General features: G+C 33.2%; 2 protein-coding genes across 2 annotated transcripts; both read right to left on the bottom strand.

Moving 5' to 3' along the window:
* Positions 1–1,191: 1,191 nt before the first annotated feature.
* Positions 1,192–4,001, bottom strand: LOC126700341 (ethylene-responsive transcription factor ERF107-like). The gene is made up of 2 exons (XM_050398437.1): positions 3,017–4,001; positions 1,192–1,373 (listed from the first exon to the last, which is right to left on the bottom strand). Exon 1 carries the CDS (start codon positions 3,777–3,779, stop codon positions 3,087–3,089), a length of 693 nt encoding a protein of 230 aa, XP_050254394.1. The 5' UTR covers positions 3,780–4,001; the 3' UTR covers positions 1,192–1,373; positions 3,017–3,086.
* Positions 4,002–13,881: 9,880 nt separating this feature from the next.
* On the bottom strand, positions 13,882–15,353 carry LOC126700339 (ethylene-responsive transcription factor ERF105-like). The gene has a single exon (XM_050398435.1). It carries the CDS (start codon positions 15,180–15,182, stop codon positions 14,271–14,273), a length of 912 nt encoding a protein of 303 aa, XP_050254392.1. The 5' UTR covers positions 15,183–15,353; the 3' UTR covers positions 13,882–14,270.
* Between the last annotated feature and the right edge of the window lie 9,482 nt (positions 15,354–24,835).

The following is a 24,835-nucleotide window of genomic DNA, read 5'->3' as shown; positions in this document are numbered from 1 at the left end:
ACGATTTATTTATATTGGATTCCTTGTTTTCTACTCTAAATTAACTCATTTGGCACAAAAATTAAAAAATTTCGATTAGATGGAACACGTTCTGTAAAATTAAACTCTAATTGAAACCCAAATTTTACACTAAACTAACTAACTTGGTTCAAAAATTTAAAATTTTTTATTAGATGGGATACGTGTTACAAAATTAGACTCTAATTGAATTCAATTTAAAATATAATTGGATTTTCTTTCAGTTTTACTTATATATATAGATGACTTATAAACTTGAATTGTTTTTAGTTCTAAAAAAAAAAAAAAAAGCTCATAAATATAAAATCATTCAAAAATTATGTTTTTTATGGTTTACTTATATTAGACTCATCTTTTTTACACTAAATTAACTCATTTGGTATAAAAATTTAAAAACTTAAATTAGATGTGACATAAAATTAAACTTTAATTGAAATCTAATTTTTACATTGAATTAACTCACTTGGCAAATTTAAACATTTAGATTAGATGGGACACGTGACGCAAAATTAGACTTTAATTAAATTCCAATTTGAAATCTAATTGGATTTTCTCTCAATTTTACCTATTATTAGATATATAGATTATGACAAGGGAGTATGCATATAATATTACAGCGGATAATGTGTAGTCCATTCATCAAAAAGTGTACATGCTAAAAAATTGGTCGGCTAGTTTTAGCAATTTCATTCAAAAGTTTCATATCAAAGTTAACTCTCAATTTCATATAGTTTGCTTCTTCTCAAGCCAATTCGCTTGCCATCTTCAACATTTTATTATGGTCCCTGTTTGTAAACATCTCAAGATTACTTGATACACTTTCTCTGCTTATTTGAAAAGTACATATAACATGTGATTACTATCCACAAAATTGTCTTATCACAGGAAAACATTCTCAATTTTGCTCAATTATTGAAAAATCTGAAATAATTCATATAATTTACAGATAGTTCAAGAATCAATGCCACAATCCGTTCTACAACTTCTTATTATGTGCTTTCTCAGCCATTTTAATTTCTTCCTCTCATCTCTTTTTTTTTTTTTTTCCTTTGTACGTTCCTACTCCACCTCATTAGATTGGCCTTGAATTACCAATCCTTATCCGGCAAGCCACAAAGGATACTCCACTAAATAGTTTAGCACTCTCCACCCAACAGTGTAATTAGCATCATCTTTATGATCAAAGCATTAACATTAATTTTGGATCGAACTTGGAGGTGGTATCTTATACAAAGGCAACATTGCTCACATGTGCATATGTGAGCACATTAAGTTCATGCATGTGAGTCTCACTACATGTGAGAAAAATCTTTACATATAGAGTGCGTAAGATACTTATTTTTTATGACATCGACCTTATATACTTAAATATTTTTATGTTCATTAATTCTAGACTCTTTGGTTTTTATATACAATAACTCACTTGAATGGATATTTATGATATGGTGCCACATTTGATTCCAAAATTAAGAAATAAAACTCTATTTAAAAATAAATAATTTAGGACACATGGTGCAAAATTGGACTTCAATTGTAGAATCTAATTGGATTTTCTCTAAACTTTACCTATATATATATACACATAAAATTTTTGTGCCAAATGAATTTTTTTTAGTTATAAAAAAAGGCTCATAAATATAAAATCATTCAAACTCTCTCTCTTCCTCTAATTTTATATATAGTATTATATATATGATTATGTTTTTTTATGATTTATTTATATTGGATTCCTTGTTTTCTACTCTAAATTAACTCATTTGGCACAAAAATTAAATTTTTTTGATTAGATGGGATATATGACGCAAAATTAGACTCTAATTGAATTCAATTTAAAATCTAATTGGATTTTCTCTCAGTTGTACTTATATATATATATATATATAGATGACTTATAAACTTGAATTGTTTTTAGTTCTACAAAAATAAAATAAAATAAAAAGCTCATAAATATAAAATCATTCAAAAATTATGTTTTTTATGGTTTACTTATATTGGACTTCTCTTTTTTATACTAAATTAACTCATTTGATATAAAAATTAAAAAAACCTAAATTAGATGGGATACATGCATGTCGTAAAATTAAACTCTAATTGAAATCTAATTTTTACATTGAATTAACTCACTTGGCAAATTCAAAAACTTAGATTAGATGGGACACATGGCGCAAAATTAGACTCTAATTGAATTCCAATTTGAAATCTAATTGGATTTTCTCTTGGTTTTACCTATTATTTGATACATAGATTATGACAAGGGAGTATGCATATAAAAGAGGATAACGTGTAGTCCATTCATCAAAAAGTGTACTCTACTAAAAAATTGGTCGGCTAGTTTTAGCAATTTCATTCATAAGTTTCATATTGAAGTTAGCTATCAATTTCATATAGTTTGCTTCTTCTCAAGCCAATTCGCTTGCCATCTTCAACATTGTATTATGGTCCCTGTTTGTAAACATCTCAAGATTACTTGATAAACTTTCTCAGCTTACTTGAAAAGTACATATAACATGTGATTACTATCCACAAAATTGTCTTATCACAGGAAAGCATTCTCAATTTTGCTCAATTATTGAAAAATCTGAAATAATTCAAATAATTTACAGATAGTTCAAGAATCAATGCCACAATCCGTTCTACAACTTCTTATTATGTGCTTTCTCAGCCATTTTAATTTCTTCCTCTCATCTTTTTTTTTTTGGTTCCTACTCCACCTCATTAGATTGGCCTTGAATTACCAATCCTTATCCGGCAAGCCACAAAGGATACTCCACTAAATAGTTTCGCACTCTCCACCCAACAGTGTAATTAGCATCATCTTTATGATCAAAGCATTAACATTAATTTTGGATCGAACTCGGAGGTGGTATCTTATACAAAGGCAACATTGCTCACATGTGCATATGTGAGCACATTAAGTTCATGCATGTGAGTCTCACTACATGTGAGGAAAATCTTTACATATAGAGTGCATAAGATACTTATTTTTTATGACATCGACCTTATATACTTAAAAATAGATCCAGTAACATATTAACACTTGATAACAACCATTCTTCAAGATAACTGCATCAACCACTCTCATCCTCCGCCTCCCAAAACACCCAACTCTCCACTGCCACATCATCAGATTCCGGCGTCTTCACTCTCTTCTCTCTCCTCCTCTTCCGGCCGTTGGTTTCTACCCCCGGAGGGTGGTTAGACGCACCGGCCTCCAAAGGAAAATTCAGTATGGCTTTACAGCCCCTCATCTTGAAGGCAGCACAATCATATGCCCTAGCAGCATCAACATCAGTGTCAAAGGTTCCAAGCCAAACCCGATGCCCCTTACGGGTTGGGTCCCGGATCTCCGCTGCAAACTTGCCCCATGGTCTTCGTCGAACTCCCCTATAGTGCCTCCACTCACTATAATCTGACGCCTTGTTGGAACCTTCAGCTACTTTGGGCTCGATGCATGCTTTCTTGGACAAGTGCTTTGGACTTGAAATGTGGGGTTTTGGAGTTGAGTCAATAACATTGCCTTTTGTTTCGAAATCAGAAGCTTGTTGGTTGAGGTAGTTTGAGTCCAAAATGAGAGAATTGGATTCAGAATCAGATGGGGGGCTTTGAGCTTCATGTTTGACAGGTTGAGTAGCATAATAGGCTTTAGGAGAACTACTGAAATTGAGGCTGTTAATAAAGTATTCAGTGGAGGTGAAATCTCCAAGAAGGTGTTGTCGGATAAGCTCTATGGTTGAGGATTCATCTGCAGCAGGTGTCGCCATATTTGAGCTTAGAAAGCAGAAGACTTTGAGAGCTTAATATATAATATATTTTTACTGTCAGAAAAAAAAAGAGAGAGTAGGGTATATATAAGAGTCAAGACTTTTCAATTTGGCAATGGTAATATTGTCTTGTCCACTCATTAGAATCAATATGTCAAAGGGGATGTACCTTTCTTATGAGACTGATCATCATAATGTATTGAGTTGTATTAGATGTCCAATGCATTGAGAGGAGCTTCTCACACGTATTTCACTCCATATGTCACCACTTGAACTTGTAATCTTATTTATCATTAAATAAGATGAGTTGTAGTGTCTTAGAATTGAAATGAAAGCAAAGCAACCCACACTACAACAAATATTGAATCCCAAGTTGTTATTTGGCATCTAGCTACCGGAGTAATTGTTGTGTGCCAGGGGTGCAGTTGTAAATGGACAGAACACAGGTTTTGAGACAAAGAAATTTGCAACTTGTTTAATTGGGGGGACCCTAGGCCCTCGCACTATGCCAATATGCAAACTTAACTCTTGGAAACAAGAGAAAAGACAGAAGCTATGAAAAGTTATAAGTGACCATTTGCAAGATGTTGCTAGAGTCAAACCTACCACATCTTCAACTTGTGCATAACATTTAACTAGTGAAAAAGATAAACAACCACAAAAGGAAAAGAGAAAATAAAAGGAGAAAAAGAAACAAAAATCAAATCTTATTGCTTTTATTGTAATTAGAGAAATCCTAAAAGCAGGGTTAGGTTTAGGGCTTGTATGTAACATCCATTGAATTATTTTCCATGAAATAATTTTAGTGACTCCACCATAAGATAAATACATGGGCTATAATTCAGATCATGTAATTGGTGTTGTGGACGTGGATGTTACGAATTTGGTTAACAATTATTTTATTTTTCAGTGATCCTAGCTACCCATGGGGGCAATACATAGGTGTGGCCCTTCCTGTAAGGGTACATAGGACATGGAAATTTGAATATTGTATTTGTGACATTTTCTTATAACTTGATATTCTTATATGGTTTTCTCCCAAAAAAAAAAAAAAAAAAAATTCTTATATGGTTTGAGTAATCATTTATATATATATATATATATATATATATATATATATATCCAAATATCACATTTTCTCTTTGTTGATATTCTTTTATAGGACATTGAGATCTATTGACTTATTGTTAGCCACCTTTGTTGATATTTTACTTATTGCTTCTTGTTAGTTGTTACCCCTGATGGTAATATGCGAATTATCACTGTATTTGGCTTTTAGCTCATTACTTTGTTGCTCCATTTTTTTTTTCAGATTAACTGTATAGATTTATAGTCATAAAAGGTTGTTGGGAGATGATTGCTTTGCTAGAGGTGGACAACTATTGTGATTTTGAGCCCTCAATTGTCATTGAAGAATTTTCTTATACGTAATTTTAAATTTGGAATTAAAAAATGGTTTTGTAAATATACTTAAAAAAAAAAAAAAAAACTTTTGGCGGAATCCACATATTCCATAGTTGTTTCGAGGATCAACAACTCATCGGCTCACGAGAACTCTCCCCCATTTTTGCTGATTTTTTAAAGCTCCATGGCCAAGTGATATGCGACCTTTACCATGAAGACTCCCTTGGGTGACCTAAGCCAACCAACCGATTAGTTCATCTGAAGAGCTCAATGGGACTGACTTTATCACATTGGCCTCTAGAGTATCAAACAAGTCGTCCACCAATGCTTTGAGGGGTAGAAGGATTTGAACCCTAGTTATTCTTATAAGGGAGACCAGTTAATGCCACTAAGCTAATTAAAAGAATTTTGACAATGTTGACATTATTATAGAAATGAGAGTTATCATATTAGAATTAATTAAGATATGAACAAGGAAGATACTAGAGTTACAAGATTTTTTTACAAAATATTGATGTGGTGAGTAGTTATTAATAAATGAAAAAAGTGATATTAGTGACGGGTCCAGATAAAAATTAGTAAGAATTAGCAACAACAATGATTTATAAAAATGTTATAAAATAGTTTTTACCTGTAGCATTACTTAACAAACAAATACAACAAGATCTTAAGGTATAATAGCAAACTCAATCTTCTTCAATGCAAAAAGATTAGTATCACCATGACTTAGATCAAAAGTTAAATTTTATTTGTTTAAGTAAACTCAGTGTATTCTCAATTTAATTGTATTACCTTTGCTATGAGATATCAAAAACAAAATCTTGATTCCTCTATTTCACTATCATCGATTGTGATTGTGGGTGACAAAAAATATCGTGTACACAACATAAGATTGTTTTATTATTACAAATTCATTTTATATATTAGGGTAAATTCCATTAACCTCCCATGAGGTTTGGGTAAATACCACTCAGGTCCAAAACATTTCAAAATTAACCAATTAGGTCCCTAAAAGACATATTAGTCCCCAACACCCTTAACACCGTTACCCCTCCGTCATTTTTCTTTCTCTCACTCATAACTCTTTCTAGTCTCTTTTCTCCAGTTCCTCTCCCTCTTTCAATCCCAGCTAAAGCCAGAACAAAAAACCCCAAATCTTACCACAAAACTTAAAGCCAAAGCCAAAGTCATTTTTCTTCCCCTTAGACTTTACTCTTCTCTCTTGTCCCACAATTTCTTTCTTAGATTTCCCTTCTCTTTCCAACCCGACCCACTCAAGGAAGTTGGGTTTGGGTGGGACCTAGAAAGAAGAACCAAGGACGAAGGGGAGCCAATTGGAGTAGACTTTTGGACAATGATACTGTGGATCAAGTCGTCAAGCCTCTTCAGAGCCAAGCCCTCGAATTCACCGTCGGATAATGATGATGACGCAGCATTGCCTAGGTGGTCGATCTCGATGTTGCTAGAGAAAAAACAACCTACTATGTGTGTTTGTGTTTGTTGAGGATTTGAGAATCAGAGCTGTTGTTTGTGTTTGTTGAGGATTTGAAAAACAATATCCACCCTCATATTTTTTTTGGGTTTTTTAGTTGTTGTTTGTGTTGATGATGGAAATGAAATGAAAAGATTTTGTGGGTTCTGATTTGTTAATGACATGAATTTGTGACTTTTGTTCTTTGTTGTTGTTGTTTTGAATCATATCACAGTTTATCATACATTTTTTCCTTGTTTTGGCGGTTTGTGCTAGGAAAAACAATGTGAATGATTTTTTAATTTTATGTTAACAAAACTCAAATTTGGATTTAAGTTTTGTGGTAAGATTTGGGTTTTTTTGTTATGGCTTTGGCTGGGATTGAAAGAGGGAGAGGAACTAGAGAGAAGAGACTAGAGAGATTTCTGAGTGAGGGAAAGAAAAATGACGGAGGGGTAACGGTGTTAAGGGTGTTAGGGACTAATATGTCTTTTAGGGACCTAATTGGTCAATTTTGAAATGTTTTGGATCTGAATGGTATTTGCCCAAACCTCAAGGGAGGTTAATGGAATTTACTCTATATATTAATAACAAAATCATTTTAAATTTTACTAAAATAATTTAAAATTAATTAATTAAGAAATTCATTTTTATATCTATTTCTTTGTCTTTATAAATATATTCACCTTGATAGCTAATAATTGCACCTTAGAATACTCGTCCTATTAGAGAGAGTTTTTTTTTTTTTTTGGTTGTTGTTGTTGTTGAGGGAATAGAGAGTTAATTGAGACACATGCATGTACTTGCATTATCATCAACATTCGGTTACAACACGTAAGCAAACGATGGGGCTATTTCAAAGTTTGTCACATGCACACAGCACAACTATGTGTTGTCCTTTCATGGACCCCACAACCAAAATTTTGTTGAAGAGTTTTGGTAACCTTCTTCTAAATTCTAATATTAACTACTTCAGTGCTAGTGTTGCGCGTGATAATTTCTTAAATAAAATATTATTTTAATTCTTAAATTTTGTAATTTTTTTTATAATTAGTGTAAGGATTCAATTTGTATCGATCCCAAACTCGTATTGGGTTCAAATGCTAAAGGTTTACAATAAATTTGTAGAGCGTGGATATAGAGAAGTTAGATTAACTTCAGAAGAAAAACGATTAAAGTTAACGTTTTGAGATAGATTAATACAAAGATTACTATCAATTTATCCTTGAAACAAACTAAGTTCTTTATTTCATAAGATTATCTTCTAAGCATCAATTGTTTAGAAGTTTCGATCCCCTTTTCTCAATGCATTCTTCCATGTTATATACTGTCCTCTTAGTGTCATATTCACTACACGTGTAGGTTGGATTCAGGGGGTCACTTCCTGTCCCATCCAACACTTCCTGGAACTTTCAACCAGCAGTTGCAAGGCTGCTTCATTATTGTTCAGGCATCACCTCCACATTAATGCGGCCAGAGAGTTGGTTGAGAGGCAATTAATGTGGATGCAACAGTTGTTAAAGATATTTGTTTATCTTTTCTTTCTTACCTTTGGCCCCCTGTCCCACCTTTAGTGGTAATGCAACTTTGAAGTGTGTTTGTGACAATACGGCATTCAGGTTGTCATCGGACACATATTGTCGAGAAAGATTTTATTCTCGGACGAATACTGGATCCATCTCATGTGATATCTACTCCTCTTTTCATTTGGTTCCCCTTATAACCTTATGTGGGCCTCCTCGGATAGTTTAATGTCCTCGGATGGGCCACAGGTCCAATTAACGCGGTTTTAATAATTATTGATTAACTAGCCTCCATAATTAGTTTTATCATATTTTTCATGATCTCATCTATAACGTTTTTACTATTATCATATATTTATTGTTTGATGATTTACATAATATAAACATTAAATAAGAGGTAGAATTGCTCATTAGATTTTTAAAAGTCAAGGTGTATATAAAAGGTTAAATGAAATGTCAAAAATGAGATTATAAATTTTTTCAACTTTGTTTCTTATATGATTTCTATTATTATTAATTGGAGAACATCTCATTTTTAGTTATTATAGGAAATATTATTTCCCTAGTTAGAGTTTGATTTTAAAATTTTCTATAAATTTTTTTAATTTAGATATGTCAAAGGTTTTTTGTGTTTAAAGAGTCTTTTCTAACTAGGGATAAAAATATGGGTTTCAAGAGTCTGTTCTTCCCAAATGAAGGCTTATGCAGCCCCTTTTGTATTGACCACAAACTAATTCAAATTCCTTAAAAAAAAGCCAATTTGACCACAATACTAAAGAATCCAAATTTATAAAAGTGGAATAAAAAACCTTACTGGTGGTCTGATGGTGGTTGCGGCCCTCAAAATTTTATTAATATGTTTATTTTTCTCTCTACTTACAGCTTTGCCGGTACCAAAGATAATAATAGCGATAAAGAAGGGTCAAAGAGAGCTAAAGAGGCGAAGGGGTTTAAGCAACCAAATTGTTCAAAATGTTTTTCAAGGGCAGAAACCATAATAAGTAAATAAAAACTATCAATAATAAAGGCAATGACACAAACCATAACATTTAGGCTTTAGCGGTTCTATCAATTTGATCCAACCCCTGCACCAGATCCAACAACCCATTCCACTAAATCATATAACATCGACAATTTCATCGCCTCTAGAGTCTCAAATTCTGAGGAAAAATAAAACTGCTGATGAAACTAAATCATAAAGAATCAAATCCATATTATGTAAAAACAATCAAATGAAAATAGGGTTTGAAAAGAAAACTATAAATTATGTATTACTTTTCCCAACACTACCCATTGCAAAGGACAAAAGCCTCTCTCTACACTTCCACCTCTTTGCTTCACCCTATGATCTAAAAAAAAGTTGGTCCAATAAGAGAGAATTAGAGAGAAAATCAAAATTTTCTTTCAAAGATTGAAACATGGCTCAATAACTTGAATCGAAACACTAAAACAAAACATTGCATTATAGATGATAGAAGATTAAATTGAAACATAGTTAAAAATTATTGGATATGAAGGTTGTTATTGTACTAAATTAATGTATTAGGATTATTTAAAAAAAATAATTGATTAGAGTAAATTAACAATCAAAGAGAAAAAAAAAAAAAAAAACTTAAAATACAAAATTAAATCGCATCAACCAAAAGTAGAGTTCTAAAGAATACAAAAAATTATCAACCTAAAGTAGAGATGTAAGAAAAATAAATAAAATCAACCAAAAAAATAGAGAGAGAGAGAGAGAGAGAGAGAGAGAGAGAGAGAGAGAGAAATAACATTTTTGTGAGAGAAACTATGCAAATAATAGAATAGAGAATGACAAATTTATAATAAGAGAGTGTGAATAAGAAGAGACAAAATAAAGGAAGATTAAGAGTGATATTAAAGTAGAGGGTAGTGGGGAGATGAAAAGGTAAAGAAAGGAGAAATGTTAGAGAAAGTGTAAATTTTGAAAGAAATGAGTATATGCTAAAAAAATTATAGATAAATTGGAAAGAATAATGACATGGACACTAATGTGGCTCATTGAAATATAGAAATAATAAATGTTACGCTTTAACTTTTAAATATATATATATATATATATGTGTGTGTGTGTGTGTGTGTGTGTGTGTGTGTGTGCAGCTTAGGTTAAGAAACAATGTACCAAAGAAAATTGGTTAAATTATTTTCTCTAATTTTTATTCTTATTTCAAAATCGTTTATGTACTTACCACCACTCATATTAGGCGAGTTGGTACTTCTCCAAACCTTAAAATCTTGAGGGGTTCATGGACCCAGATTTGAGTGGTCCCAAGGTGGGGAGGGGTGGAGTTATATTGTTGATTGTCAAAAAAAAAAAAAAAAAAAAAAATCGTATATGTACTTTTAAATGTTTAATGATCTTAGTTCCAATATATTTTGAAATGTTTCAAAAATGTACTTGTCATCAATTGATAGATTAAAAATATTGACATGATAAACTAGATTTTCATGTAACTCATGTCAAAGAAAAAGAAAAAAAAAGTTGCAAATGAAACATCTTTCCGACCGTTACTCCCCAGTCACCACATCACCCCATGACTTCACATATTGCTCGTAAGAGCATTCACATCTAGTATTTAGAAATTATCCCATTTTACCATCTCAAAAGCCACTTTCTCTATTATACCATTCCATTTTACAATACACCCAACATCCCATTTCTTATTTATATCCTCTATTCAATAAAATATTAATTTCATCACCTCTTTCTCTCTCTTCCTCTCCTCTTTCTCTATTTTCTCAATCATTCTCTCTTTTCCTCTTCATTTCTGGGTCTAAAATACACCATAAAAAAAATATTTTTAAAAACCTAGCCACCACCACTGCCACTCACATTTGAGCAAACCCACCAACAATAACAACAAACACAAGAAACTGCCACCACAAGAACCACCAAGAGAAAAAAAAAACCGAAGAAAAAAAAACACAAACTGCCAAATACCATAGCAAACCCACCACAGAAATCACCAAACCCACCACTGAAACCGCCAAACCCACCACCAATCTGAGCAAACCCATAACTCAGACCACCAAACCTACCACCAACCACAACCATAACCACAAGAAAGAGCCACCACAGAGAAAAAAGAAAACACAAAGAAGCCTCCAAAAACCACCAACAACAACCACATCCACAAGAAACAACCACCACATAATCACCATGAAACGCTGAAACCCACCACCGTCGATCTAGAAACCCACCACCACCGATCTCACCAATCTTGAAACCCACCACGTTGATCTCCACGTCGCCATTCTACCACGCAACCCATTACCTATGGCAGCAAACCCACTAAAATCCACCAACCCAATACTAAAATCCACTAACCCACAACCAAAACCGACCCATGACTAAAACCCACCCATGACGGCAACTAGAAAGAGATAGTGATAGAGAAGATAGGTAGACCACCCTAACACCATCGACCCAGACCCATGCCGCCACACAACCCATGTCGCCACCATCGCCACATCAACAGAACTTTTATGCCACACCTACCTCTACTGCTACCACCACCACACAGGGTTTTAGGTTTGAGAAAAGGTAGTTTCTTGTTTGAGGAGTAAAGAGTGCAAAACAAGAACAAGGGAGAGAGAAGAGATGGAAGACGGAGAGAAATGAAAGAAAGAGAGATAAAATATAAATTTATATGGTACTGTAGAGGGAATAAAATATATTAAAAATTATACAATGGAGTTACAGTGTCGTCTTACATATAAGACAGCATTGTAGCAAGATTGTAAATATTTTTTAGAATTGGAAGACTGGGTAATGGTGATTTTTTGTACTTTAATTTGATGCTAAATTATACCAACATATATCGTTTAGAAGATCGGATGTCAATGCTCTAAATGGTAACTAGAGACAGAATTACTTGTGGGGCTTGAGGGGTCATGCCCCACAAGTAATTACTTTATAGTTAAAAAAAAAAAAAAAATAGAATACATAGATTTTAAATTTGAAGTTAAAATTTTTAAAAGATGTATCTAATTTTCCCTTAACAATTAAGTTGGCCAATTAAAGGAGTCCTTAAAAAATAGAAGTAGTCAACTAATTCACACCTATGCGGCTATGCCCCTTCTTTAAAAAAATTGTAGTTAATAAATGCTTAAACTCAATGGTGCCTCATATTGAAAACATTCTTTTAAAATTTATTAGAATTTCTTAAACAAAATAATAATAAAAAACATTGTAGGGACACATTTTGCAACCCCGGCTAAAAATGTATGGGATATTAGCCCAGTGAGTCTAGTATAATAAATTTGTAAAAAGTGGGTCGAAGAATTAGGCCCTAATGAGTTGGATAACGACTAGTATGGATTTAGAGGATGATCAAACAAAAACAAGAAGCACTTATTTGAATGAATTCACCATCCGAGGAGGTAAATCTTTATATAAATCAATTAAACCTATTGCAAGTATAATTTTGATGGCTACAGTGTTCTCTCTCCCTTTTTCCGATCCCTTCCTCATGGGGGATCTCTTACATTATATATCTCTCTTTGGACCATCTTGATCCTACACTTGTTGGTCATTTGAGTCTTTACTTGAGTACCTGTCCCATCAGACACCATTTTTGACTTTCTGTGAGTTGTGATAGCCAAGGCAGCACTGTTCAAAGGTCTTCTCCACATAAATGCGATCAGAAAAGTAGCTGCAGTGCATTTAATGCAGTGGTAGTAGCTTTCCCTTAGATATTTTTGGGTTCCCCTCCTTCTCGTATGTTCATGATGCACGTTACTATCATTGGAGTTTCTTGGAAGGTCACCCTGATTGTTGGAATACATATTTAAGCTGTATTTACCATGTCCGAGGAGATATTCCTCCTCGGACCATCTTCCCACTTGTATCTTGCTCATTAAGTCCTGAGTCTGAACCATTTATTATCATTCGTTTCTCCTCGGACTACTCACAATCTCAACCAAGGCCCAAGGCCAATATATGATTTGGACCCTTAACCCTACAAACATCAATTTAGAAAAATTTTAAAGCACAAAGTCTTGTTATTTCAAAATAAAGAACAAGAAGTCGGTTTGATTTCGACCCAAAGGTCTTTTGTATTTTTCCCTTTTAAAAAAAATATTTTTTAGATATGGAATTAGGTGCCAGAGAGTATATGACAATATAATATTGTTTATATACGAGAATTTAAGATATTTTCTAGCTTTAGAGTCAATAAAAATTACTTTAAATTTTAGTACAGAATTAATCATAGGAGATTTTCATGATTAAAAAAAATTGTCGAGTTTCATCTTGATAAATGGTGCTAATAATCTCTAGTTGCAAATTTATGATTGATGGAAGCAACAATATTTGATTTTGGGTCATTGTTTCGGTCTTTAATTTTGGGATGTTGGCTGGTTTGGAGGATGACCAGATTTGTGTTGTAGTTCTTAGTTACCAGAGTCGTTGTTGGGGGCATCTTTTTTCCCTCTAATTATACTTCTTGACATTTAGGCTCCAATGTCATGCAATTGATTTGAGTTAGATGAATTCTGCTTCTCACGTCAACATTTTATATCCATTAATTGACAATAAATCACGATGTTTTTGAAACATTTGAAAAAAATATATAGAAATTGAAATGAAACATTGAAAAGTACAATGTCAATTTGGAAAGAAAGATTAAAATTTGAAGACCAAATGTACAATTTTAACCACCCAAAACAAAGAGGAAGGAAAGAAAAGTAAAACTCTAGCTGTAACCATTCATTGCAAATAAAAGTCCAAGTCTGTATCTTGGTTAGAAAAGCCTCAAGACATAAATGAATAGAAAAAATTCAACACCAAAAGTGTCCTACTATCATCTTCTAGACCAATTTACATTTCCCACACTTCATGAGAGACTCTTCTAATGTTTTCTAAGCTTAATATATTCTATGTAACAGTGTTTATTACACACGGACTTTTATACACATTAGAAAAAATAACTAAACTAGTGACTTGAAGTCACGATTTTAGTTATCTTCTCGAGTGTGAGTAAACGTGTGTAAAAACATATGTGCAATAGCTTTTTCCCAAGTCTGTGATACCACCAGCACCAATAGCAGATTTGATATGTCTTATCTCTCTCATGTAACCATAAGCTGAGAATATCCCATTGAAGGATGCGGAGATAACGGCGATAACGGAGGAACACTGAAAATTCCCTTAACATCAAAATCCCATACTCCAGTCCAACTTGACGGCGTTAATGGACAAACAGAGCTTGAACCTGAACTTGGAAGTGAAACGCTCTCAGCCATGATTACCTTCTCTTTCTTCATCTCCTTCCTCTCTTCACTCTCACTCTCACACTCTCTGTTTCTTTTCTTACCAATACACACTTCTGCAGTATCAGCAACATCGAACTCAGAAGAAGAGTTCCCAACTTCTTGAGGAAAGTTCAGTATAGCTTTGCTTCCACGCAACTTGAACGCAGCCCTATCATAAGCTTTAGCAGCATCTATGGCGGTTTCAAAGGTTCCAAGCCATACCCTTGAGCCTTTCCTATTGGGGTCACGTATTTCAGCTGCAAACTTCCCCCATGGCCTTCTCCTAACGCCCCTATAATGCTTACTTTCATTATTAGAATCCGAAACATTGAGCTTACTTGTAGTTTCCAACTTGAGCTGTGATGAATTCAGGCCAACAAAGATTGTTGTTGTTGGTGGAGGTATTGCAACGTTCAAGGATGGACGGCGATGGCTTAAGTTTGAAGGTTTTGGACCTTTAGGAGGCTTTGATGAGTGAGGGTTTGTGGGTTTTGTTTCAAGATTGGAATAGTTGGAAGGATAGGTGATGATTGGTTCTTCTTTGGGTAGCAAGTAATCAGAGATTTCAATATCTGTGTTGGTGCTTTCAGTTTGGTTTGACTGGCTTTGTGAGATATTGTTGGAGATAGAATGATTTAGATTAGTGATGAAGCTCTCCATGGAGGCAAAATCATTGAGAAGATGTTCACTAATGAGTTCTAAGGTTGAAGATTCATCTATAGAGGCCATCTAGTTGTGGTTGTGGTTGTGTGTGATGATTAACGATGATGATTAATATAGAGAGAGAGAGAGAGAGAGAGAGTAGTTTGTGTGTGGAAATTCAAATCTAGGAATGAGAAAACAAGTTTGAGTGGAAGAAAAGGAGTGTAGTGAAGGTATATAAGAGCATGAATTTTGTGTGTGGGAAATAGGAAGGAGAGGGGGAAAGGTGGGTTTCACATTAGCTTCGAAGATAGAGGAAAGAAGCATCATATTGGCAAGTGGAGCTGTCTTTTCTGAGTTTGTCGGTATCTTTCTTATTATTGAGGGTCCACATCTTATGCCCCCAAGCAAATCCACCGGTTTAGAGGGTACTTCCAGGCTTGTGCCTAAAGCTATAATTTGGTTTAGTTAATTATGTGGTTCAGATTACAATAATGCATCCCACATCCTTCAAAATAATTAAAAATTATGGTTAAGTTAATATGTCTTTGTTTTTTTAGCACTGTTTGCATTTTTAATTTGAGAACAAGGCATGGATTCATGTGGATTGGTACAGTAAAATGGAAAAAAAAAACTTTGCCGCTTTTGAAAAAAGCATTACTTTAATTCTTGAATCGGATAGAGATGAGCATAGTGGTGACGCTAGCTTCTTTACCCACACCATCAGCCAATACGTCCATTGTTTTTCTTTGAAGATAAGAAGTTAGAACTACCCCAGGATTGGACCGATATATTAGAGTACTACTCATTAATTGTGATCGCAGGGGATTGTTGGGACCACAATCAACGCCTCCAACCGCTTTAAAAACAAGTTTGCCAAAATCTATAAAAGATTTAAGTGTATTTTTATTATTATTAATTGATTTGGAGGTAGAGCGGTATAACTCATAGTTAAAAAAATAGTATTAGAGTCAAGATCATGGATTTAAGTCGCAGAAACGTCATTGTGAGGAGTGGATTGTTGGGGAGACAAAAATTTGACTCCCTATAATCACTCTAAAAACATTCTCATGAGGCACGATATCGAATGCTATAAAATATTTGAGTATCTTTCTTATCATTAATTGATTTCAAGGTGAAGTGATACACCTCAGGGTCTGATAATTATAACTACCCCATGATTAACCCGCTATGTTATAGTGCTACTCTTGAATGCATGGATTAAAAAAAAATCATTTTTATTACAACAAATGGAATGAAACATTTGAAACCCAACTAAGGATTTTTATAATAGAATTGGACAAACAACTATGATATATTTAGTTTTATGGAAATTACGTAGATACATCATACATCAGTTATAAGATTTCATCTAGAGCTTTGAAATTTAACTTATAAATATTTTTTTTTTTGGTGTTTTTAATAAATGATCAAAGTTCAAACCCCCCCCCCCCCCTCTTCGTCCTTGTAATATGTATCGTATTGTCTATAAAAAGTTTTGAATCATAAGGGTATATATATTAGAAATACTCATAAATTGTATGATACATACAGTAGCGGTTTCAAGAATTTTTTTAGGGTGGTCATTAAGAAACTTAAATTATACAAAATTTAATAAAAAGATCTTTCATATATTGATAACCAAAAAAAAAAAAAAAAAAGCAAAAAAGCAAAAAAAACACCAAAATACATAAAGTCTTATAGTTTCCTTCTACGATTGATTTTTTTGTTTTTGTTTTTGTTTTTAATAATTTTGAAACGTTACATGTTAATCTCATTATCAATGCTATAAGCTACATCTCTTTCAAAATTTTAGTTAAATACAATTTTCCTTGATTTTTTTTTTTTTTTTTTTTTTTTTTTTTTTTTGGTTGTAAGAGCCTGATATATTGTTAAAAGGACCAAAGTTTGAGAACAAAATTTGATTATAAATTTAGTTGTGGCCTAAGACTACAATTTTCACTAAACAAATTAACATGATTACATATTTTAAAAATCTAGGCATTGAATTGCATGTGATTTATGTTCTTAAAACATATGTCAAATTTCATATCAATCAGATGTTATTTACTATTTGATCTATAAATTTATTTTTTGCGTATAATTTGAAAGCTCGAAAATGTGTCAAAAACACAAGAACTGTTTAGACCTCAAATTAAAAGATTACAGCTAGATTGCTTTTACTTTAACTTATCTAAGTGTGGAAACAAGAGTAAATGAAACGCAATCAACCGATACTACTCTAGTGCATAAACATGAACAACAAACAATAACAGTAAAGCACAAGAGTAAGGGAAGAGAGATGCAAACACAAGATAACACGACAATGTGTTATCGAAGAGGAAACCGAAGAACTCGGTGAAAAACCTCTCTGCCGCCCTTCAAGCGGTAAATCGATCCACTAGACAATAAGTTGGGATACACGAATAGCAAGAGACCCTCCAAACCTAATCTACCCAATGTACCTAAGCCCTCCAAGTTCCTTCTCTAACAATGCTTCTTGGAACCGTGTCTTGTCTAACTTTTCGGATCCCGCAATATGCCCAATGCATCTGCCAAGCCTCACCGGCTTCTTTTAGCAAATCCCCAACTTCCCAAACTTCAAAACACTCTCTACACTCTGAATAGGTGTGGGTTGTGTTTAGGTACAAATTTCCTCTCAAGGTATGACAATGGGAGAGGGAAGGAGAAGAGGCTAGAATGATTTCTCACTAAGGATGAGTAGCTCTCTCTCTAAAAGATGGGCGTGTGTGTTGTTGAAAACCTATTTAGGGTTTTTCTCTCTAAATGGCCTCCTTTACATTTGTGGGTAATGAAGGTATATATAGTATGGGTGAAGGGTAAGAAAGTCACTCTTAAAAATCCTCCAGACAGAGAGTTTCGTGGGTATCTTGCGGGAAGGCCTTACCCGTGAAATACTCGTGAAATTGACAGCCTGACACGACTCTTCAGCTTCTAGTCATATGCTTCTCATATGCCTTTTTCGCAGGAACCCTTCTCGCTAACTTCTCGCGAACTAGTCGCGAAATGCATTGATCTTCAATTAAGCTTGAGTCTTCACCAACTTAATACTAAACTCAATACAATAAAATCCAACAAAATACAAGGAACAAAATTAAAGCAATTACAACACTTTTTGTCATGGAATAAAGCCAATATAAAACATAATTATAAATCACAACTTTACATAATTATAGACTATAGAAACTCAAAATTAAACATATGATTGATGACTTAAGCTATTGATCTTTGATCTTCTTGAAGTTTTGCAAGTATGAAGGATATAAGAAAAAAATGTGATATAATTGTGGATTTGTCAAAATTTATATCCAATTAGAAAATATTGAATGAAATTGTAACCTTAGTTTACAACCAAGTTTGTTGCTAAACTTTGTCTAAAGTTTAATTATATTAGGCCTAAAAAAATTTAGTGTGGTCACACATTTTTTTTAAATGTATATAAAATCATAATTTAAAAAAAAAAAATTATATATAATAATGATTTTTTTTCCAGGTCGGGGTGGTCCTATGACAACCTTGGCTCTAACGTGGAGTCGCCAATGGATACATACATGACATATGGTTTAAAATAGGGTTTTCACTAAAATTTTGGGCTTTGAGTTGAGCCCAAATGTTTTTCTACTTGTTTTTAGATAAAATTATTAAGCTACTACTACCTTAGCTCAATACAAAGACCTAGCATGGTGGGTTTTTTTTTTTTTTTTTTTTTTTCCTTCAAAAATTTTAGATCACACATGTGCCCACTTTCAAATTTTCTTTTCCTTGGCTTTCTAACTCCACATGATCCCCCCCCCTCTCTCTCTCTCTCTCTCTCTTCTTTTTGGACCATGGAGTTGAATTTGATTAGGCAATGATGAATATGATAAGGAAAAAAAAATTGCTTTGACTAATATATTATGTATTAACACTTTTACAATTGATAAATTTGAATATGGAGGTTATAAATATATTTTCATTTGATTTTATTTAGTTGTTTTAATTTGTCAAATATTATAGCATAAGTAATAATTAAAGTAGTCATTATATAGTTGCATATGTTCCTTTTCTCAAAAAAAAAAGTTGCATATGTTCCAATTTTATAATAAATATACCATTTAAATATATATTGTAGGGATGTTAGGCCCAGTAGAACATATTGGGCCAGGGGCCCAGTCCGAGGATGGATAAACGTGTTATAGAGGTCAGTACCAATAAATAAAGGAAGGGATCTAGGTGCGATGTTTCAGGGAGGTGATCCAAGGAGGAATGCTTCCTTGGTTGAGAAAAGTCGAGGTTAAAAGGTGCGGTCTGACATCAAGAGTAATGTTCCGGACAATTCCACTGATGAGGATAAGCATCAAGAAGGAACAGGATAGAGGGAGGCTATGAAATATCTAGAGGGAAAACTGCTACCACTGCATTAAATGCTATGCAGCTAACTCTCTGGCCGCATTGATGAGGAAGTGATACCTAAACAGTAACTTTTAGCCTTACAGCTACTCCCCAAAGATTTTAAGAAGGTGCTGATGGGACAAGGATCAACACCAGCAATCTAATCTACATGTGGAGGGTAGAGATGAAGGAAGAGGATAATATAAAATAGAAAGAAGACCCTAAGGGGAGGGGATCAGAAAATTAATAGAGAAATACTGTAGCAATCAAGAGTTGAACTTGTAATCAAACTTAAAAAGAAATATATAAGAATTGATCTCCTCGGATTGTAACAAGGAAGATTTTCTTTAGATCAAACAAGTCTATCTTTATTTTTTTGTCATCTGGATCCACTTGTTGTCTAATTCATTAAAACCCAGTTTTCCAACCCACTTTTTATAAATTCATTGTATTGGGCTCTTTGGGCCTAAGTTCATCCATCCTTTGAGCTTGGGAGTCAAATTATGTCCTTACATATATATATATATAAATATATTTATTTATAAGGGTAAATTGCAAATTACACCCCTAAAGTTTGGGGGTGTTTGGATTTTACATCTTGAAATTTCAGAATTTGGATTTTACCCCCTGAAGTTTGGGGTGTTTGAATTTTATACCTTGACGTTTCAGAATTTGGATTTTACTCCCTAAAGTTTGGGAGTGTTAGGATTTAACTCCTCAAATTTTGGGGAGTAAAATCTAAACACCTCTAAACTTTAAGGGGTAAATTTTAAATTTTGAAACATCAGAGTGTAAAATCCAAACACTCTCGAACTTCAGGGAGTAAAATTCAAAATTTGAAATTTTAGGGTATAAAATCCAAATACCCCTAAACTTTATAAGTGTAATTTGCAATTTATCATATTTATAATTTCCCCATAAATTTTACATCATATCGTGTTATATAAAAATAATAAAAAAAACGAGTTACGCTACCATTAACGTTTTAACAACTATGCTTATAACTATTGAAATTATATAATAAATAAAATTAGTAAGATTTCAATAATATATATATATATATATATATATATATATATATATATATATTATAGAAATTAAGTAGGTCGACACATTTTTAACAACTATGCTTATAACCATTGAAACAATTTAAAAAATATTAATAAGATTTTAATATATTTTTATGGAAAGTAGGTCGACACATTTTTAAGTGGGGCTCTCAAAATAAATCTCTTGGTCTCGTCCTTGACTTGACGGGCCGATTTCCATGTCCTACTTGAGAGAAAACCATATACTAACAATCCCATCCAGCTGATTCATCTCCTTTCCCTGTTTTCAAACATTTTCTAATCCATCAAGTTAAAACCTTTTGGATATTTGTTCTCGAACTGTTTACTTTACATGCTTTGAATTATTAAATGTACCAACGACCACGTGCATATTAGAGATGCCTAATGAAGTCTCTGATTCATATAATAATAATACGTGTCCATTCTCTCACCGCAAAGAATATTTTTGTTAAAAAAAGAAAGAGTAAAAAAAATTCCAAGTCTTTGACTCGAAGATTCAAGAATGAAATTTCAAAAACCACATGGTGTTGAATTTTGACTTTGGTGTTTCTAACATCAAATTATTGTTTAAAAGGATTTCTGATTATCCAAGCAAACGAACTTGCCAGGCATGCAACCTAAAAGATGATGATCCACTTGTAAGTGTCACTTTTTGTCAACTTGCTATAGGTGAAAGAACTAATTGGTGGTTCAGCTAACATGCGCATTAATTTGTCCATGGCAATGAACATGACAGCCTTTTTCAAATGATATTTTGAGTCATAGCTGTATCTTGCTTTGGACCGCTATCGTTTTAATAAATTATATATGGACAATGACTATCATTTAAAGGTTAAATATATATATATATATATATTTTTTTTTTTTAATTTTTTTGAGAGTCACTATCATTTAAAGTTAGGGTGATTGCTTTACGGCAAAGAGAAGAAATTTGATAATGATAGAGCCCACAAATATTAATGCTTAATTTCTTTCCATAGGAGCATGGTGAAAATTTTGTTTTTTTGACATAATATATTCTGAATTCAATGATTTAAAGCATGTCATGAGTTTAAAAATCAAGGAAAAATATGAAAATGACAACTGAGGAGAGTAAGAATTACATTTTCTCATTCTAGAAAGTATTCTGATACGCTTAGAATTAGTCCCCTCATAGAGAGAGTCTGTCAAACAGAAATTAATTTTAAAGGAAAGAGGTGATTTAATTATCAGAGAATTTCGCCTATATTCAAGTTACTAGAAGAGGAAGGGAACTATATGATTGGCAAGAATTAGCCCAGATCTGCAAGAATTCTTGGTGTTGAGTAATTGAGCAAATTAAAGGACGATTCTTTCCTAGTGCCCATTTGGTGCATTTTGGACCAAAAACAGGTTGGTAGTTTGAAAACATAATAATAGGGTGATTGGTGAAATTTTGAAATTAAAATTTTCAGTCTTGTAAACGTAAAAAGTGCATTTTCGTGTTGCATCCCCTTAACAACAATTGCAACTATTCACTTTTTCAAAAAGTCCAAAAGCAAAAAGTTAAACTAAACTCACTCTTAATAGAACGCCAAATTAAAGATCCCATTCAACCATATATAAAGAGAGTTGTACATCCACATAAAAGATAAGCTCACATTTTGCAAAAATAATTCTCTAAAACTCTTTGAGTTTAGAAAAATAAAGAGATGCCCTTGTTGACATAGGCATTGGAGAAAAATACAAGGCCTTGGTCCTAGATACAATCTAAATATTACATGGCTTTGGTCCTAATTATATTCTACAAGATGTAAAATTACATGGACAAGAACTAGTGTGAGATCCTTTGGTCTATGTACAAAGGCTAAGTTACAAGGTAGGAAAGTATTAAGCATCCACCTTACCTTGTAAAAAACAATCTTCTAGAATATAGCCGTGAATAATCATGTCACCAACAATCAATTGAATGCCAAGATTAAGAATAGAGATGATGAACATGATTTGGAATTTAAAGGAACATGCGATTGTGTGTGATTTGTAATGATCTTAGATCTAGCATGTGGTCATGTTATGAAAACTTGAATGTGTTGCAGTATTTTAATATTAAATAATTAAAATGAATAAATGTTACAACATAAATGTAAAGATGTGGGAGTGAATATGAAAGATGAGGAGTTAGTGAAAATGTTTAATCCCACATTGAAAAGGAGAGAGACTATTTTATTTTTTTTAATTGTGGTGATTAATGGGCTAACATGAATTGTCTTAGATATTGGGCTAGATATGTGCACAAGGGGAAGGTGAAGAGTGGAGGTATGGACTATCCCTTTGGGCCTATCCATTCTTTAGAAACTCCTTATCTCACCATTAATTATGTAACTCCAGCCCATCAGATTAATATCCAACAATTAATCTTGTAACATCCACTACATCAGAATAATGGACCTGATTATTCTAGCCATACAACACTTGTTGGGCTGTTGTATCTTGGGGTAGACAAGTCAGAGAAGGTTTGCACAACTTACAAAGTTTAGCCAACCAAGGGCTTGAATCTCCTTAAAAAGAGCGAGTGCCGCGCCTCAGTCCAAATAGTGTTGTGTAATTTTTTTCTTTACGTTAATAATATTCAGAAGTATTATTCAGTTTCTTGTTGTGTTATTTCCATTATTATTGTATTTGCACCAATAGAATACAATAATGGTGATGGTGTGTGATTAGTGAAGGGAATTGAAAAATATGCGTGCTTTTTATGGAAGTAGGTAAACCAGATTAACGACAAATACTTCTTTGCTTTCTTTAGAGTTCTAGGGAAGTTTCTCTAGAATCCTTATGGTTCGTTTGGATTGAGGAAGAGGGAAGGAGGGAGAGTAGAGTAAAATTAGCAAAAAATTAGCCTATTTTTAGCCAGCTCTACTTTATTCCCCTCGACTCCCCCTCCCTCCCTCCTCAATCCAAACGGCTCTTAAGGAGAGGCAAAGAAGTACTCACTTGCACTCTGAGACTTAGGCATACTAGATGCACGACAAAATCTTATTTCCTCTAGAGTTCTAGGGAAATGTGGTGCTTTGGAATAATTGAGGATTTTACTTCTTTTTATGGTGGAACGAGAAGCATCTGGAGGGGGTTAAATGGCTTGGTTTGATTTTATTTAAGTGAAGAGCAACCAAATGAGCAAAAGTAAGTGGGGGCCAAGTAAATCTTGGTTTTTTTCCCTTAGCTTCTTGTAACTGATAGCGTGGTCAATGTCCAAAAAATCATATCCCACTCTTTTCTTATCCAAATCAGGTTGTTCTTGTGCTCAAATTGAAACACCGAATATATATGTTTCAATAATAAAAAAACTCTTTAAAAAATTTGTAGTGGTTTAAGGTATATTGATAAAAGAGTGAGCAAATGTGATTTTCTGGAAGTGAGTTTCAGCCACAATTTTTTTTCTGTTATGGGATTTTCTGAGATTTTTAGTTTATTTTTAGCCAAATCACACTTATGATGGCCTTAATAACCCTTATTTATTTTGTAATTTTCCCTTTTAAAGGATAATTACAGCAATAATTGAGGAATCACTGATGTTTGACAACCAAAAAACTCAAATGTGTGCAACCTCACAATTATATTTAGTCCAATCCAATAGGATTATGATACAATATTAGTGATTTTAAATTGGGTTCTCATGGGACCAATCAAAATTAATTGTTCATAATCACACGTAATTGAACTCAATCATGTATTCATGTGAATGCATCTTAACTATTAAAACTTGATTTTATGATATCTTTTAATCCAATAGTTTGATCGAGACCTATGACCAGTCGTATACAGTAAAATTTGACCTAGCTTTAAAAAAATGACGGAATTGTACTAATTTTATGAGATTGGCTGAGGTCACAAATCATGAGACCAACCTAAAATAGTGATAGGAGTTGTATTGACTTGATAGAAGTATGTGGTGAGAGTGTGTGTGTATTGAGCTTCTGTGTGTGCATATACATGTATGTTAGTGTTGAGCATATTAATTGGAAGTTAGTTATAGGAAGTTAGTTACTATGCCAGTTGTATGTGCCAACTAAGGGTGGGCTGATGAGTTTAACTGATTGTAACTACTAGATTGTATTGTACCAAGCTGTATATAAGGTAGAGAAGGGTGTATGAGAAGTTTAAGCAGAAATAATACCAATTTTCCTTGACTCATTCTTCCTAATCTCTCAATTTCTCTCTGATCTTCCTATTCTCTATTCTCTTTCCTTGGAGGCTGGTTTCCTCGAAACAAGCCTTGAACACAATCACCCTTCCCTAAGCTGATTCTATCAATTTGGTATC

Source organism: Quercus robur, chromosome 9 (assembly GCF_932294415.1).
Source record: "Quercus robur chromosome 9, dhQueRobu3.1, whole genome shotgun sequence".
NCBI classification, from domain to species: Eukaryota; Viridiplantae; Streptophyta; class Magnoliopsida; order Fagales; family Fagaceae; genus Quercus; species Quercus robur.
The sequence above is the reverse complement of the archived record's forward strand: the minus strand, read 5'-3'. Positions and strand labels throughout refer to the sequence as shown.